We start from the raw sequence: 18,833 nt of genomic DNA on the forward strand, positions 1-18,833 counted from the left end.
AAAAATAAAAACATTTCCGCCCTGCCATCAAAAGGCAGCTTCTCTCCAGCACTGTTGTGATGCAAATGAGAGGTATTTGAGAGTATTGCCCATCTCCTTACGATCGTTGCACATTGGGGCAGTTTATTTTGTTAACAGCCTTATCATTGCCATCCATATAATGGAATGTTGTGAAAGGACAAACGTCTCCCACTCTGCCAATAAATGTCTGGATTTTCTTAAATGATGGTGCCTGATAAATGCATGCCTGATGCTGAGGAATAGAGCAGGCAGCAAGGGAATCTGTCCCGAGATGACGGATCGTTTCGTTCTATTGATCTTGTCTCTGAAGTCAACTCAACCTATTAAGGGCGGTGATTTACGATAAGCAGTTACGGCATGTGCATTAAGCGCTCCAGCTGCGCAACCAAAAGATGAAACGCAAAAGTTGGAAGCCACAGATGTCCCAGAGTTATTTCATTTCCTGCTTTAGGAATATGATGGCCAGCATGATGCTCCTAACTCTTGTAGAGGAGGTGAGCATCAGAGCCCTGAAAAGTCCTTCTCTGGCTTGGAAAAGAAAATCAGATCCTGCAGATGCACAGGGAGTGTTCTTTAAAGCTCAAATATATATTTAAGTCCAATACAGTGGTACCTCTGATGGGGAATGGAATCCGTTCTGGAGGCCTGTTCGCAACCTGAAAAGAACGCAACCTGTGCCTGCGGGTCGCGATTCGCCGCTTGTGCACATGTGCATGATGTCATTTTGTGTGTCTGTGCATGCACGAGCAGCGAAACCCGGAAGTAACCCTTCCCGGTACTTCCGGGTCGCAGCGGGACGCAACCTGAAAACGCACAACCTGAAGCAAACGTAACATGAGGTATGACTGTACACCAATTAGTGCTCATGCTTAGCTCAGCAAACAGGCGCCTGGGCAAGTCCAGTAGTGCTCCAGCGCCTTGGGGGGTTAAGCAGTGTGCTAACCCAAACAGCCCAGAACATCAGCCTAGACTTAGCAACCTATCCTCTCGATCTGTGCTTTTGAGACACCCACACTCACAAAAGACGTCCTCAAGTATGCTCCTTGTTCAATGCAAATGCTGCCTGAGCTAACGTTAATGCCCAGGACATGGACCAAAGAAGTGAGATGTTTGGTGTCTCCAGCATAGCTGGTGTCAAGAGGAGAAAACAACACAAGGACAAGGAGCAAATGACCTCTCTGTGCCAACTTTCTCTTTGATTGGTGGTGTTGGTTGGGTTCAAAGTGGAAGGAAGCCAACAGGCAGTGGCACCAGGGGTGGGGTGGGGGGCCAAGAGGAAGGGACGTGGAGCATCTGCTTGGGAATCATAGAATCATAGAGTTGGAGTAGACCACAAGGGCCATCGAGTCCAACCCCCTGCCAAGCAGGAAACACCATCAGAGCACTCCTGACATATGGTTCTCAAGCCTCTGCTTAAAGATCTCCAAAGAAGGAGACTCCACCACACTCCTTGGCAGCAAATTCCACTGTCGAACAGCTCTTGCTGTCAGGAAGTTCTTCCTAATGTTTAGGTGGAATCTTCTTTCTTGTAGTTTGGATCCATTGCTCCGTGTCCGCTTCTCTGGAGCAGCAGAAAACAACCTTTCTCCCTCCTCTATGTGACATCCTTTTATATATTTGAACATGGCTATCATATCACCCCTTAACCTCCTCTTCTCCAGGCTAAACATGCCCAGCTCCCTTAGCCGTTCCTCATAAGGCATCGTTTCCAGGCCTTTGACCATTTTGGTTGCCCTCCTCTGGACACGTTCCAGTTTGTCAGTGTCCTTCTTGAACTGTGGTGCCCAGAACTGAAGCAAAGGCCTTGAGGCCTCTCTGCAACATCTCCAGGGACAGCAGTAAGGAATGCCTCTCTGAACCCTGGAGAGCTCCAGCCAGTCAGTGTAGACAAGACTGAGCTAGATGAAAGATTGATCGGACTTGGTATAAGACAGATTCCTAGGTTTCGGCCCAGTGTGCCTGAAGGAGCATCTCTACTCCCATCGTTCAGCCCGGACACTGAGGTCCAGCTCCAAGGGCCTTCTGGCGGTTCCCTCCCTGCGAGAAATGAAGTTACAGGGAACCAGGCAGAGGGCCTTCTCAGTAGTAGCGCCCACCCTGTGGAACGCCGTCCCATCAGATGTCAAGGAAATAAGCAACTATCTGACTTTTAGAAGACATCTGAAGGCAGCCCTGTTTAGGGAAGTTTTAAATGCTTGATATTTTATCGCTTTTTTATTGTTGTTGTTGGTATTCTGTTGGAAGCTGCCCAGGACGGATGGGGGAACTCAGCCAGATGGGCGGGGTATAAATATTGTTATTGTTATTGTTATTATTTATTATCAATTACCCAAGGCCCTCTGAAACTAGGAGCTGGCACTGCACTCTAGTACAATCAGGAATACAAGCGCATTTGGAATTCTTGGGGAGAAAAACAGGATTTGCAATCCCATGATTCTCTATTTGCACTCCCTAAATCCTTTGTGGCTTAGGGCCCTCGTATTTACGGGACTGCCTCTCCTGGTATGCCCCGCAGAGGACCTTAAGGTCCAGGAATACTCATAGTTTAGTGGTCCTGGGCCCTAAGTCAGATTATCCTCCACCAAGGCCAGGGCCTTCTCAGTGATGGCTCCGACCTGGTAGAATGCTCTGTCCCATGAGACCAGGGCCCTGCAGGATTTCACTTCCTTCCGCAGGGTCTGTAAGACAGAGCTATTCCGCCTGGCTTTCAATTTGAACTTAGCCTTCCCCCCCCTTCCTTCCTTCCTTCCTTCCTTCCTTCCTTCCTTCCTTCCTCTTTTATTCCCCTTCCTTCCTTCCATCCCTCCCCCTCCCCTTTTTATGAAGATTAAGCGCTCTGGGATCCCACAGCTAATTCTCCCCTGGTCTCCTCGCTTGCCCAAATAGGACTAATTTAGCCAGCTAGCCCTGGTGATCATCTAATATTTATTGGATGGGCTTCCCCCCTAAATTGATTTTTTAATTCTGAATTTATTGCTATTCATGTTTTATACTGTATTTTATGCTGTTTTTTGTTGCATCAATTAAGTGTTTTAAATTTGTTGTTAGCCGCCCTGAGCCCGGTTTTCTGAACCAGGAAGGGCGGGGTATAAATAAAAACTAATTATTATTTATTATTATAAATACTCAATATCTGAGGGCCTCTTTCCAAACTGAGCTACCCTCTCCTGTTTGCACCATCTCTCATCAGCAGAGCACATGCATGTTCCAAACCCGGCGCTGCCAGATGAAAAGGAGCAAGGTAGCAGGGGACAGGAAGGATCCTTTGAAATGATCCAGAGAAAAACTAACCTCGATTTGCTGATAGCGACCAGCTTCTGAATGCCTTGCGTTTGGATCAGGGACCTGGCATTTTCTACGCTGTCGGTAATGATTTCATGGATGGTATTCAGGACTGCAACCACAGTGTCCTCCTCCAGGTTTTTCGAAGACCTCTGTTGCTTACTGGGCAAATTTCTCACTAGCTCCCCCATGGCATAACTACCTGAGGAACAGAAAGGGCTCTCGTTAGTTCAACCCGATTGTTCAATTCAAGGAAAAGAACAGGGTTACGACTCAGCCGGGAGTTCACAATTTGTATTATTCCGTCTATTTTGTTTTATAAAACATATGCAGTGCTTGATTGTATAAGGTCTCGTCATAAAAATCAATAAATAAAAAAAATTGATTTAAATAATTTTTTTAAAATTTAAATAAAAAAAATCCATTTTTTAATCATTGATTTTTATCCACCCTGGTTACAAATGAGGAAGGCATTTGTAATTTGGGGCTATCGATAGATCTTTGTGAGCCTTTCCACAAGTTTCAGATCCTTGCTCGGAAGTTTTCTGAAGACTCATTGCCCAAAGCGAGCACATTCTGCAAAAGAAAAGTTGTGGTCATCAGGAAAAAGCACAGGGGTTTGCATCCTTTGCTGCAGATTACATTGCTATCATATATTACCCTTTGCAGCTTTCATCATACGGGCACGGGGGAACAGTTGCTTAGGCTGTGCTTTAATGCCAATATATAAACAGTTTACTCTCAAGATGTCCTCGGAAGAGACCCACAGGGTCACAAAGAGCGCTGCCTTGCATATTCTCAGCTCAGCCCTGAACAAGGTGTGCATATCCTTCATGTTAATAGTATTGCGTGTGCTTTCAGGAGACTAAGGCTTAGTATCCCCCAATGCCATATTTTTTTCCCAGTTCAGCAGGATGAAGCTCTAAGCCAGGGGGCAGCAAACTTTTTCAGCAGGGGGCCGGTCCACTGTCCCTCAGACCTTGTGTGGGGCTGGACTATATTTTGGGGGGGAAATGAACGAATTCCTACACCCCACAAATAACCCAGAGGTGCATTTTAAATACAGTGGTGCCTCGCAAGACGAAAAGAATCCGTTCCGGGAGTCTTTTCGTCTTGCGGTTTTTTCGTCTTGCGAAGCAAGCCCATTGACGGAGTAGCGCTATTAGCGCTATTGACATTTTAAGGGCTAAAAACGGCTGTTTAATGCTTGGGGGATTAGCGGTTTTGCTGCTAAAATGCTTTTAGCAGCTTAGCGATTCAGAAAAAGGGGTTTTGGAGTGGAACCCCCCCCGAAAATTTTCATCAATTTTCGTCTTGCGAAGCAAGCCCATAGGGAAATTCGTCTTGCGAAGCGCCTCTGCAGACAGAAAACCCTTTCATCCTGCGGGTTTTCCGTCTTGCGAGGCATTCGTCTTGCGGGGCACCACTGTACAAGGACACATTCTACTCATGTAAAAACACACTGATTCCCAGACCGTCCACGGGCCGGATTGAGAAGGTGATTGGGCCGGATCTGGCCCTTAGGCCTTAGGTGCTCTAAGCCAGCGGTTCTCAACCTGTGGGTCCCCAGGTGTTGTTGGACTACAACTCCCATCATCCCTCAGCTCTGGCCTTGCTAGCTAGGGGTGATGGGAGCTGTAGTTCAACAACATCTGGGGACCCACAGGTTGAGAAAGGCTGCCTAAGCTGCTTCTCAGTTTTAATACTTGAGGCCGTGGATGTAAAACTTACTGGACTGTGGCTGTTAATGGATGTAATGCATTCAGTAAGAAGTGGGAATGGGCAAACAGCAGTTTATCGTATGTAATGGTTCTAGGGGTTGCTCGTGCTAAGTTGCCGTTACTCCTGGCTAGGTTGCCTGGTTGAACCCTTTTTGTCTGGACAGCCTCAAGTTCCGTGGCTGCCTCAGTCGCTGGCAGAATCCGTCAGTGGGCGTTTCTTGAACCTCTTCCAGCATAGAAGCTGTTTGACGCCCAGTCTCCTCCTACTCTGCCTGCGCGGAAGTCTTCTGTGCAAAGTGGGTGTGGGCAGCGGAGTACCCGTGCCCTCTCCGCTGGTCTCCGGCGAGGAGTCCTGGAGCCACCTCTCCGATTCCCCCATCTGCCCCCCTTCTCCACTGGTGTTACGCTGATTTCCTTCCCCAGCGGATGGGCTACCTCTCTCCCTACTGGGACCCTCTCCGCCATCCCTCTGGAGCCTCCTCTCCGCCTCTAGCTCCGATGGCAGTTCCCTGACATCGTAATACTGTAGAGTCTGAAGACACCCCAAAGGGCATCTATTCCAACCCCCAATGTTTAGCCAAAATCTCCTTTCTTGTAATTTGAATCCATCGGTCCGGGTCCTACCCTCTGGAGCAGCAGAAAGCACACTTGCTCCCTCTTCCATGTGACAGCCCTTTAGATATTTGAAGATGGCTATCATATCTCCTCTCAGTCTCCCCTTATCCAGGCTAAACAAACCCAACTCCCTCAACTGTTCCTCATAAGGCTTGGTTTCCAGACCCTTGATCATCTCGGTCGCCCAACTCTGTGCACATTCCAGTTCGTCAGCATCCTTCCTAGACTGCAGTGCTCAGAAATGGACACAAGACTCCAGCTTAGGCTTCCCTCAATTTCTCATTTTTCCAATCTTTAAGTTCAGTTCTTCACATTTCCGCATCAGTTTGTGGATTTTTTTTTTTTTAAAGGTCCTTACTTCATATTTTAGTGCGGATTTCATCTAATATACACGTGTGCATGTGGAATTTTGTGGAATTCTATACGTTTTGGCAAAGTGATTTCCCCTAATGTAATGCATTCCGTGTTGTTTTCCCAAATGTATCCATTTTCATGCACACTTTACCCCGGTATAAGCATTTTTGTAAGGTAAAGGTAAAGGACCCCCGGATGGTTAAGTCCAGTCAAAGGTGATTACGGGGTTGCAGCGCTCATCTCACTTTCAGGCTGAGGGAGCCGGCGTTTGTCCACAGACAGCTTTCTGGGTCGTGTGGCCATCAGAACTAAACTGCTTCTGGAGCAATGGAACACCGTGACGGAAACCAGAGCGCACGGAAACTCTGTTTCCCTTCCCGCCACTGTGGTACCTATTTATCTACTTGCACTGGCGTGCTTTCGAAGTGCTAGGTTGGCAGGAGCTGGGACAGAGCAATAGGAGCTCACCCCATCACAGGGATTCGAACTGCCGACCTTCTGATCGGGAAACCCAAGGGGCTCAGTGGTTTAGATCACAGTGCCACCAGCCTCCCTGTAAGCATTTTTGTACACGTTTCTTGGCCAAGCACTGGCTTTATCTAGTCAGGGCTCTTTCACATTCTAATGTCACCATGGATGGAGGGGGAGCAAAGATTTTTTCCACCTCAACATTGGCTTTGGGGATAGATCTCCAGCAGAAGACATCCTCTGTGCCTCATTTCAGGGACCTACCCATTTGCTGTAGGACCCTTGTACCTACGGGACCACCTCTCCCGGTATGCCCCACAGAGAGCCTCAAGGTCCATAAATAGCAACACCCTAGAGGTCCCGGGCCCGAAGGAAGTTAGATTAGCCTCAACCAGAGCCAGGGCCTTTTCAACACTGGCGGAACGCTCTGTCTCATGAGACCAGGGCCCTGCGGGATCTGATTTCTTTCCGCAGGGCCTGTAAGACAGAGTCGTTCCGCCTGGCCTTTGGCTTGGAGCCAATTTGATTCCCTCCCCCTCTTTCTTTTTCCTTTCTCCTCCTGTGATGAGGCTGCATTTTAATATTTTAATGTTGTATTTTAATCTTGTTTTTAAGTTGTATTCATTCAATTTGTTTTTATTATTGGTTGTTAGCCACCCTGAGCCCGGCCTTGGCTGGGGAGGGCGGGGTATAAATAAAAATAATAATTATTATTACAGTGGTGCCCCGCAAGACGAATGCCTCGCAAGACGGAAAACCCGCTAGACAAAAGGGTTTTCCGTTTTGGAGGTGCTTTGCAAAACAAATTTGCTATGGGCTTGCTTTGCAAGACGAAAATGTCTTGCGAGTTCCTGCGGGTTTCCCCCCCCTCCCCCCCTTTTCCCCAAGCCCCTAAGCCGCTTAACAGCTGATCCGCTAAGCCCGCTAAGCCGCTAATAGCGCTAATCCGCTAAGCCGCTAATGGGCTTGCTTCGCAAGACGAAAAAAACCGCAAGACGAAGAGACTCACAGAACAGATTCTTTTCGTCTTGTGAGGCACCACTGTATTATTATTATGAAGCATTTGAAACATACCTATGAGATCCTTATTACGGCGATCCATGGAGAGATTCCTCAAAGCAATGGACACGGCTCTCACCACCTTGTCAGAATCGGACTGGAGGAGCTCCACGAGAACCGGAAGGCCTCTCTCCTTTCGCACTGTCGCCCGGATATACGTGGACCACTGACCAGGAAGAAATGGGGAGGGGGGACACGCAAGAAATTTAGAGGGGCTTCAAGTCTAAGGTCCATGTTTCTATAAACATTTTTTAATAATAAAAAAAAAGATTTTGCATTTTAAGAAGGTCGATCTAATGCAGTGTTTCTCAAACCTGGGTCTCTGGCTGTTGTTGGACTACAACTCCCATCACCCCTAGCTAGCAGGACCAGTGGTCAGGGATGATGGGAATTGTAGTCCAACAACAGCCAAGTCTGAGAAACACTGGATAGATCCATTCCAGCCTGGCTTTGTCACAATCAGCGCTGTTTTCATTGCACTGCATTTCGGTTTCCATCAAATACTATGCCATTTGTCTTGCGGTCCTCTATTTCATGTAATTTACATAACTATGCACATGATTTATGTAAGTTAATTGATTTAACTGAATTAGTGACATAATTATTTACACTCCATTCATTTCAGCGCAAAAGAAACATCATTTGGGGGGGGGGGGAGAGACAGTAATCAATTATGTATCAGTTGCAGACTGAACATCAACAACCATGAATATTGATCACTGTCAAAAAGGTTCTCCACCTGAGGCATAAATGAGCCTCACAGGAAACCTGGGGGTGGGGGGAGGCCAGATCATCTTTCCAAAGCAAACTTGGGCAACAAGATGAAACCTAAGCGGGTATAATGCCTCTCACCGTAAAGTACTTAAATGACAGTAAGGGTAGAAGAAGAACACACATCACTCACTGTCCAGTTTCCGGCACTGAGGTTCTGCAAAGCTCCCGCTGCCGCTTCCAGAGTGTTGAAGTTCTGGCTTTCGGTGAGAATCGACAGATAAAGCCTCACCACTTCGGGCTGGTAGAGCAACTCAAAACCTAAAAGCAGAGAAGGCGAAAAAAACACATTTAGATTTGTAAGGCTGCTAAAGAGAGGGATGGGACGCAGTTGGTGCTGTGGGTTAAACCACAGAACCTAGGACTTGCTGATCAGAAGGTTGGCGGTTCGAATCCCTGAGACTGGGTGAGCTCCCGTTGCTCGGTCCCTGCTCCTGCCAACCTAGCAGTTCAAAAGCACGTCGAAGTGCAAGTAGATAAATAAGTACCCTTCTGGCGGAAAGGTAAACGGCGTTTCCGTGCGCTGCTCTGGTTCGCCAGAAGCGGCTTAGTCATGCTGGCCACATGACCCGGAAGCTGTACGCCGGCTCCCTCGGCCAATAAAGCGAGATGAGCGCCACAACCCCACCCTGGGCAGCTTCCAACATATATAAAAACATAATAAAATATTAAACATTTTTTTAAAAAATCCCTCTACAGGATTACCTTTAGACGGCTCCAACATTTCTCCAATGAAAATAGGGCCATCCTAAGGTAAAGTGGGACATTCCAGGATCAAATAAGAAACCTGGGACGACTTCTCGAAATCACAGATGTCCTTGGAAAATAGAGGCACTTGGGGAGTCTGGGGGCAAGGCAGGTGACTGTAACTTGCCCCAAATGGCCCCACAGTATAAATAGGGAGGGCTGGTGGGGCTAGATAGACCTGAGAGTCTGAGATCGCCCCCCCCCCCCCCGGTTCTAAGTGGTTTCTGTAAGACAGCACAAAATATTCATTTTAATAATCCCGATAAAAATCAAACCTTAAAAGCAAAGGGACTTAAAACATTCATCAAAAAAAAAAGAAAAAAAAAAAGGATAAAGTCAGGCGTCGTAAAACAGACAGACATAATAAAATCCCATATTAAAATTCCATGTCTGGGTCGGCTTGCCTAAACAATATAATGATGTTTTTAGGCACACTTTGCTAGATTTCTGCGGCGTAAGATTTTGATAGCAACGTTTATTATTTCTTCGGTGCCCGAGGGAGGTGCAGAAAACAAACCAGCCGGCGACACCAACAAGGTGCTGAACAAAGTGCTGGGGGGGGGGGGGCACGGCAAAACACTTTAAAAAAAGAGCATTGGCATACAAACAAGGGTACTGGGCCTGCAGGCTCGCAGTCTAAATAGACAGAGACACTTGTAAGCAGCAGAGTGAGGAAGCCGCCGAAATAATACCCCGCAGGATAAAGTAGGCCCAGCGCAGGCATCAGTCATGTGGTTGCTCCATGCAAATCTAAAGGAAGGGGGGGTTCTTAAGGAGCAGTGGCAACACCAGAGAAGGACTTCAGGGCAGATGTCCTTGGCCCCCCGCTCATCATTAGTGTCAGATGCTGGCAGTGGCGTAGCGTGGGTTGTCAGCACCCGGGGCAAGGGAAGTAATTTGCGCCCCCTAACCCGTGGATTTGCACCCCCTAACCCTAACCCCCAGATGTTGCGCCCGGTGCGGCCGGCCCCCCCTGCACCCCCCACGCTATGCCACTGGATGCTGGTGGTGGTTGCTTGTGAGTAACTAGGCAGGACTCCAACCTGTCTTTTACTTGTTTTATTGAGCAAACTATTTACAGTGCAGATCTACAAAGTTCATGTCTGCCTCAGTCATTTGCAGAATTCAGGAGTGGCCCCTTCCGGCTTCTCCCCCAACATAAGAACTTCGGCACCCCAAGCCTCCTCCTCCCCTCCTTGCGTTTCACCCCTCTGCGCAAGCTGGGCGACCGAAGTGGCGTGCGTCCCACCTGGCCAGGTGAGGCGCTGGGGCTCTCAGCAGCATCCTCAAGCCCTTTCCTCACTTGGCTGGCCCTTTCCCTCTCTTCTCCACTGGAGGTGTGGCTTTTCCCACTGCTGGAAGAGGAGATGCTCCTCAGGAGTTTCAGAGGCCCCCCTGCCTCCCTCCCCTGTTCCGATGGCAGTTCCCTGACAATTAGGATCAGGAGGACTGGCTTGCCATACAGTGGTACCTTGGATCTCAAACGCCTTGGCTCCCGAACAAATTGGCTCCCAAACGATAGAAACCCAGAAGTGAGTGTTCCGGTTTTCGAGCGTTCTTTTGGAAGCCGAATGTCCGACAGGGCTTCAGCGGCTTCCGATTGGCTGCAGGAGCTTCCTGCAGCTAATAGGAAGCACACTTTGGTTTCCAAACCTTTTGGAATGTGAACGGACTTCCGAAACGGATTCTGTTTGACTTCCAAGGTACGACTGTATTTTGAAGTCAAGTGATACATATTGCTGGGACGCGGGTGGCGCTGTGGGTTAAACCACTGAGCCTAGAACTTGCCATTCAGAAGGTCGGCGGATTGAATCCCCGTGATGGGGATTCCAGTTGACGTGAGCTCCCATTGCTTGGTTCCTTCTCCTGCCAACTTAGCAGTTCAAAAGCACGTCAAAGTGCAAGTAGATAAATAAATAGGTACCGCTCCGGCGGGAAGGTAAAAGGCGTTTCTGTGCGCTGCTCTGGTTCACCAGAAGCGGCTTAGTCATGCTGGCCACATGACCCGGAAGCTGTACGCTGGCTCCCTTGGCCAATAAAGCGAGATGAGCGCAGCAACCTCAGAGTCGGCCACGACTGGACCTAATGGTCAGGGGTCCCTTTACCTTTAATACATATTGCTGTATTGCTTCTCACGTATGGAAGTGAGAGCTGGACCATAAAGAAGGCTGATCGCCAAAAAAATGATGCTTTTGAATTATGTTGCTGGAGGAGACTCTTGAGAGTCCCATGGACTGCAAGAAGAGCAAACCTATCCATTCTTAAGGAAATCAGCCCTGGGTGCTCACTGGAAGGACAGATCCTGAAGCTGAGGCTCCAGTACTTTGGCCACCTCATGAGCAGAGAAGACTCCCTGGAAAAGACCCTGATGCTGGGAAAGATTGAGGGCACAAGGAGAAGGGGACGACAGAGGACGAGATGGCTGGACAGTGTTCTGGAAGCTACCAGCATGAGTTTGACCAAACTGCGGGAGGCAGTGGAAGACAGGAGTGCCTGGCGTGCTCTGGTCCATGGGGTCACGAAGAGTCGGACACGACTAAACGTCTAAACAACAACAACAATACATATTGCCTACAGGGGGTGCTGACATTTCATGGGCTCATAGGCTCATACACAAGCTGGCAAAACTGTTGACACACACCACAACCTATCATACTGGCTACAAGAGAGGGATGTTTTCAAGTGAATTTTTCATAGCCAGCAGGGGAGAGAAGCCTGTGCATTCCAGGGAAGGCCTCTGTGGGTGAAGAAGTGCCCACGGGCACCATGTTGGCAACTCCTGAATCGCCATCCAAACAGCAGGGAGGAGGTCCTGCAAGACCACTGGCATGCCTCCAAATGCCAGTTGCTGTGGGCCCAAGTGGCGAGTGTGCTGTTGCCCTTAGTCCTTGCTTACAGGCTTAACATGGGCAAGCTTCTTTAACGACGAAACCCCAAATCTGAGACCCCCTCGAAACTGGTGCCAAAGTTTTGCTGCGGGGCCCTAAGCTATAGCTTGCGTTAAGTTTTGGGTGAACATATCAGATGACACAGCGTTTCTTCAAACAGCTCTTGTTTATTCACAGGCCAGGACAGAACTGAACTGAAGGGTTCAGTCAGCCTGCTTATATAGAGCTCCAGTACAACGTAACTGTATCAACTTTCTAAAACTATCCAATCACTGAACGTCACTTTCGATCCCTTATTTACATAACTATCTACAGTATCCCCCTGCTGGCCCAGGGTGAGAACTTCAGTACATAACAGCTTGTTTAGCTTATACGTAAATCTGGCACTGCGAATAACCCAAACATCACGAACCTTCTGCTTGTTTCTTTTACACAGAGAAGCTTCCAGAAGCTTCCAGAACCTTCTGGAATTAATTAGAATAGGAAAGAACTCAACACATCAGATCAATGCTTTCCGCACTAAGAAATGCAAACTGACATACTGCCCCAATGAAAAGGATCGTGTGGGAGAAGAACATGACCAGCAACCATCTACCCCAGTCCCTATTCCAGCCCTGAAAAAGCAATTTCTTGCTGACGCTATACCGGTAGACGTGCTGATTCAAATACCCCTTTTGGACGTATCACAACAGATCCCAAACCGAACCAAAGACATGGGCACATACATACACTGACTTCTTAGGCGCCATCAATCCAGCTGCCCCTTTTGCGGAAGGGATTTTATTTCATTATTGCAATGGTTCTTCCAGCTGTGTCTGGCGCCGTCAAACCCTTCCTTGAAGTACCTTCCGCCGCAGATCCTTGCAAGGCACAGCTGTTCTGGCTCCCATTAAGCACCTGCTTCTCTCCTTAAACCCATTTCCTTAATTTCAAAATCATCTTAATTATTTTTCCCCCTGCCGTACTCGCTACTTTTTGCGTAATTGTCAGGGGTTCAGGAGCAGAGTCACAGGAGAGGGAAGAAACGGAGAGCGAGGGGGAGGAGTCGGAAGGAAATGTCAGCGGCGACAGTAGTCCGAGGTCTCTGAGTCTCTCCAGTGACTCGGAGGATTCACAGAAAGGGGCCCCCATGGTCAGGGCAAGGGGAGAGCCCAGGGGGACACCTCGGGAAGGAGGGGACTCAGGGAGTAGCAGCTGGAAATCCGGGCCAGCGTCCCCCCCAGAGTGCAGTAGGGGGGAGGAGTCCAAGGCATCGGGATCAGGGAGCGCGCAGGCAGAGGGAGAACGTGAGGCAGGACTGACCACACCCTCGTCAGGGATTGAGGAAACGGTCATCCGGAAAGTAAAACGCGCGCGCGCGCCAAGTTCAAATGTACAGGAGGGCGGCAAGGTGGGCAGCCCGGGTAGGGAGCCAGGTCCTAAAGCCCGCCGAAGAGAGGGGGAGGAGTCAGAGGGGTCAAGCTCTGCGTCGGAAGAGTCCAGGAGGAATGAGACCCCGGGGGGTAGTAAGACCCAGAGGAAGAGAGAGAGAAGGAAGAGGTGGAGTAAGATTAGAGTATTAAACTGGTGCACAGGGGGCGGAGATCCAGACAGAGCATCGCCGGTCTAAAGTCCAGACGTAGGGCTGGGACGCTGAGACTTGTAAATGGAGACTATTCTTCAATAAAGACTTTGATACTGTACGATCGGCTAGCGTTGGTCCTTGGTGAGCTGGGACCCGGAGCCAGCTCTGACAGTAATATATGGCTAATTGTCTGCCGCCGCTTTCTGTTTCGTGTCTTTTTTTAAAAACGCGCCATGGAATTTTGAAGAGACGAAAAGGTCAATCAATGCCGCTAATGAGCCAATGAGACAAAAAAGAAAGAAAGAAAGAAATCAACAAGATGCTAATTGCTCTGTCGCTTGGTCTGTTGCGGCAATTAAAACACAGGCAGGTCTGGTGTATGTAAAGTATCTCGCAGGACACAAGTCTAGCAACCATAAGTGATAATAATAATAATAATAATAATAATAATAATAATAATAATAATAATAAATCAGCTACTAGAATTATGAGCAGAAACAGAAATACTAATTGTAAGTGATATATAAATATCTTTTTTTTTTAATAATATTTTATTTTCCACATTCAATAAACAAACAAAGAACAAATCGACAAACACATCAAAAAGAAAATAGCAAAAGAAAAACAATACATACATTGTACAAAAACAAAAAGAAAAATGAGCAAGGTAAAAATAAAAGAATTAAAAACAAATATTGTGTCATTGTATTCTTCAGCATTAACTTAAGTCTGCGACTTCCCCATGCCTTCCCACTCTGTATTCTAGGTCTTATATTCTGGTAGTAAACTCTTTCCCTCTGGCGTATCTTTGGTTCAGATTAATGTTATTGTCTTATTTATCCTTACATTTCCCTATGTCTTCCTAAATATACTTTCTTTAACATTGTCATTTTTATAATAACATTCTTTTACATTCAATCTGATAACCTCAAACGTTCGTAATTTTATAATGCTTCTGTAGATAGTCTTTAAATTTCCTCCAGTCTTCCTTCACCATCTCTTCTCCCTGGTCTCTGATTCTGCCAGTCATTTCTGCAAGTTCCATATAGTCAATGAGCTTCATTTGCCATTCTTCCAGCGTGGGTAGATCTTGCGTCTTCCAGTATTGCGCAATAAGTATTCTTGCTGCTGTTGTAGCATACATAAAAAGAGTTCTGTCCTTCCCTTGAACCTGTTGGTTAACCATACCCAGGAGAAAGGCTTCTGGGATCTTTCTAAATGTGTATTTAAATATTTTTTTCAATTCATTATAAATCATTTCCCAGAAAGCCTTAATCCTTGGGCACGTCCACCAAAGATGAAAAAAGGTACCTTCTGCTTCTTTACATTTCCAGCATTTGTTATCAGACATATGATACATTTTTGCAAGCTTGACTGGTGTCATGTACCACCTATAAATCATTTTCATTATATTCTCTCTTAAGGCATTACATGCCGTAAACTTTATTCCAGTGGTCCACAACCTTTCCCAGTCAGCAAACATTATGTTATGACCAAAATCTTGAGCCCATTTAATCATAGCCGATTTCACTTCCTCATCCTGTGTGTTCCATTTCAGCAGCAAATTGTACATTCTAGACAATGTTTTTGTTTTGGGTTCTAACAGTTCTGTGATATATAAATATCTTGAATGTTAGTAAAAGGTAAAGGTAAAGGTACCCCTGCCCGTACGGGCCAGTCTTGCCAGACTCTAGGGTTGTGCGCCCATCTCACTCAAGAGGCCGGGGGCCAGCGCTGTCCGAAGACACTTCCGGGTCACGTGGCCAGCGTGACGAAGCTGCTCTAGCAAGCCAGAGCCGCACACAGAAACGCCGTTTACCTTCCCGCTAGTAAGCGGTCCCTATTTATCTACTTGCACCCGGGAGTGCTTTCGAACTGCTAGGTTGGCAGGCGCTGGGACCGAACAACGGGAGCGCACCCCGCTGCGGGGATTCGAACCGCCGACCTTTCGATCGGCAAGCCCTAGGCGCTGAGACTTTTACCCACAGTGCCACCCGCGCTGTTAGTACTACTACACTATTGCAAACCGCCTTGTTATCCTTGGATGAAGGGTGGTATATAAATTTAATAAATAATGATAATAATAATAATAATAATAATAATAAAGCACCCAATATTTTGAAAGCACCATGCATTAATAGTAATAACAATAACAATAATAAAAATAAAAATCTTTTATTGCATTTCTATCCCATTTTCCCTCCCTTTTGAAAGCACCATGCGTTAATAATAATAATAATAACAAAAATAAAAATAAAAATATCTTATTGCATTTCCCATTTTCCCTCAAAGGTGGATTACTGAGGTCTTGCCCTGTGTTGGCAGTGATTTGGGGGGGGGGTGAGGGGGGGGAAATGAGTGAGGATCTGGCTTACCACTAATTTTAAGCGTACATTATCAGCCCAATTGATTTTGGATTGTTATAAGAATGATAAACACCCAACTGATCAGGTTATGGGGCTAATATGAGCCCAGCTTTGCTGTGGCTGAACTCATGAAAAGGTTGCCTTTTTTTTTTTTTGTTTTCCCCAAGAAGGATTCCTAAGCCTTTAAGAGATAAGTGAAGACTGGACAAGGGAGAAAAAATGAAAATGAGGATTGGGCAAAATGGGTAAAAAAGTAAAAATAAATAAAAGTGGGCCCCATATTGAAAGCTGGGGCTGGAAGGTGGGCCTCAGGTCTGGAATGGTTAACGGCACATGCCCCAAAGTTTCGCAGCTTGATGATTATCCATCTTTATAAAAACACTGTGTCTGCCTAGTAATGCCTCTTCCACATTTTTGCTCTACTTTGCTTTCGAAATTGTTTTGCGGGTCTTTGGACCGTAATAAAGAATGTCTGTTTGTTTTATTATTGAGGTTTGTAGTTCAAGCTCGGACTGAATAGATACCAAAGGACAACCACCAGATGGCAGTCAGGGAATCCAAAAGCAGAGACGCCTGTTCTTCTTTCTGCAAGGTCACATATATATTTAAAGAGTTGCATGCTTTGCAAAGAGAAGGTACGGTTGCCATATTTCAAAAAGTAAAAAAAAAAAAAATTGGGGGGGGGGGTGTCCAAGGTTTTGGGCTTTTTTTTTTTTTTTGCAAAATCTCAAAAAAAGGGAAGTTTTTAAAATCTCATTTTTTTAGGGAAATCACCAAAAAATTGACACTTCCAATATGGGCTTCCATACGCCTGGGTTTCCCCAGGCATTATAGCCGCTTTTCGAAAATTCTGCCTGGACACCATTTGCAACAGACGAATGTCTGGGAAATTCTAGACATAAGGCAGCCCTAAGAGAAGGCAAACCCTAAGCAGCTAGAAAAACGTGAGTTGAAAAGCAAAAGAACATCCCATTTTATTAAAAACAACTTCAACAGAAACCACAAACATGAAGGAAAACTTAGCCGATTTTGCGTTCTTGTTTTTCCCCAGATGAAGCTCTAGCAACTTCAATCGCAAAGGGGGATGTAGTTCACTATTCTGCAAATTGGAAAGAGATGTAAACTAGTGTTCATGGGGGGATTATTGGTTTGTTTTCTTGGTTATTGTGCTATGTATTTTGTGTTTTTATGTTGTAAACTGTTGGGATACTGCCAGGGAGACAAAGTCCATCGTGACTCCGCGTAGTCTCCGGACGTCCATTGATCTCCCGTAGACACGCAGTATCAGCAATTAGCGACACAAGCTCCAGAAATAGCTCGCCACATTCCAGAGCTGATGCACGCTCTATCAGCAGATAATGCACAGCGAAAGATGCACTCACTAGAGCATTATTTACAAGTTTATTTCTGCGTTGATCAGAAAAAAGAAAAACATGACTGCCTGCTTCAGTGTTCCGGCACCGAGAGAGAAATGAAAGCAAAGACACAACAGAAATATCCTGTGAAACAGGAAATACGCAGGCTGTGACACAAACATCCTGCTCCCTTTTAAGGTGGAACAGAAATATCCTAACATAAACCACCCTGTGATCTTTGAATGGAAGGCGATACATAATTTTAATAAATAATAATAATACAGCCGTACCTTGGTTTTCCAACAGCTTAGTTCTCGAACGTTTTGGCTCCTGAACGCCACAGACCTGGAAGTGACTGTTCCGGTTTGCGAACTATTTTTGGAAGCCGAACGTCCGATGGGGCTTCCGATTGGCTGCAAGAGCTTCCTGCAGCCAATCGGAAGCCGTGCTTTGGTTTCCGAACGTTTTGGAAGTCGGACGGACTTCTGGAATGGATTCCATTCGACTTCCAAGGTACGACTGTAATAGAAAGTGTTTTAAAGCAGGAGCTGGGACCTTTCCTAAGATGCAAATGGCAAAAAAGCTTCTCCCTGCCCGATAAAAGACGTGCAGATTTGCCCTTTAAGAGCCCAGCCTGCTAGCGCAAGACACCTTTAATACAAAACTAACAACAATCTTCTGGTCGGTATCCTGCACTTCTGCACTTCCTCGTCTGCCAGCAATCAGAATGTCAAGATAAAACTGAATTTTGGGGAACGGGGGGGGGGGCGTCTGCAAGAAAGTGAGCAGAGATTTTTATTTTATTTTTTCAAGTTAGTTGGCGGTAGGCTGACCCAGCAACAAAGGGCTCAGAACGATGGATAGGAAAGGTGGCTTTGTTAGAACACAGAAAATCACAAAGAAAAGTGGAGCAGAGACCTCTTTCAAGGAACAGGCTATATTGTGTTGAATTTCCTGTCTTGGATTTCCTCTCACTGCACCCGTTCTCCTTGCTAATTGTAAGTAAATTCAACACAGGAAATTCAACACAAGAAGTAAACAAGGAATGGTCAATAATTAAGGAATATCTCAAAGGGTACTGTGATAATACCGTATTTTTCGCCCTATAGGACGCACTTTTTCCCCTCCAAAAATGAAGGGGAAATGTGTGTGCGTCCTATGGGGCGAATGCAGGCTTTAGCTGAAGCCTGGAGAGCGAGAGGGGTCGGTGCGCACCGACCCCTATCGCTCTCCAGGCTTCAGGAGAGCCCCACCGCCAGCCCCACAAACTGGGGGGGGGGGGAGAAGCCTGACTTGGTTAGAAGGCTGGGGGGGGGAGCCTGCTCCTCCCCGTCGCCAGCCCCGCAAACTCTGGGGACAGCGGGAGAGGCGCAGCGCGCCTTTCCCGCTGTCCCCCGACTTGGTTAGAAGGCTGGAGGGGGGAGAAGCCTGCTCCTCCCCATCGCCAGCCCCACAAACTCGGGGGACAGCAGGAGAGGCGCAGTGCGCCTTTCCCGCTGTCCTCCAAATTGGTTAGAAGGCTAGCTGAGGGCTTCCCCCTCCTCCAGCCCCGCAAGCTCCCAGAGCGATGCCAAAGTTGCACGCAGCTTCGGCATCGCTCTGGGTCCTGTTCTGGGGGCGGG

The 18,833-nt window shown here is 47.0% G+C and overlaps 1 protein-coding gene across 41 annotated transcripts in view; it reads right to left on the bottom strand.

Moving 5' to 3' along the window:
• Positions 1-18,833, bottom strand: part of ARVCF (ARVCF delta catenin family member) — a 595,583-nt gene that overhangs the window by 21,334 nt on the left and 555,416 nt on the right. For 21 of the 41 annotated variants that reach the window (XM_083418215.1, XM_083418186.1, XM_083418192.1 and 18 more), the window contains 3 exons: positions 8,425-8,552; positions 7,536-7,686; positions 3,313-3,505 (listed from right to left, as the gene is read on the bottom strand). In XM_083418215.1, the coding sequence (XP_083274341.1) occupies positions 3,313-3,505; positions 7,536-7,686; positions 8,425-8,552 (472 nt within the window). Of the gene's footprint in view, positions 1-3,312; positions 3,506-7,535; positions 7,687-8,415; positions 8,553-18,833 lie in introns of all 41 variants that reach the window. The other 20 variants (XM_083418211.1, XM_083418185.1, XM_083418195.1 and 17 more) reach the window with 1 other exon arrangement.

Source organism: Podarcis tiliguerta, assembly GCF_965153285.1.
Source record: "Podarcis tiliguerta genome assembly, chromosome: 16".
Lineage (NCBI taxonomy): Eukaryota > Metazoa > Chordata > Lepidosauria > Squamata > Lacertidae > Podarcis > Podarcis tiliguerta.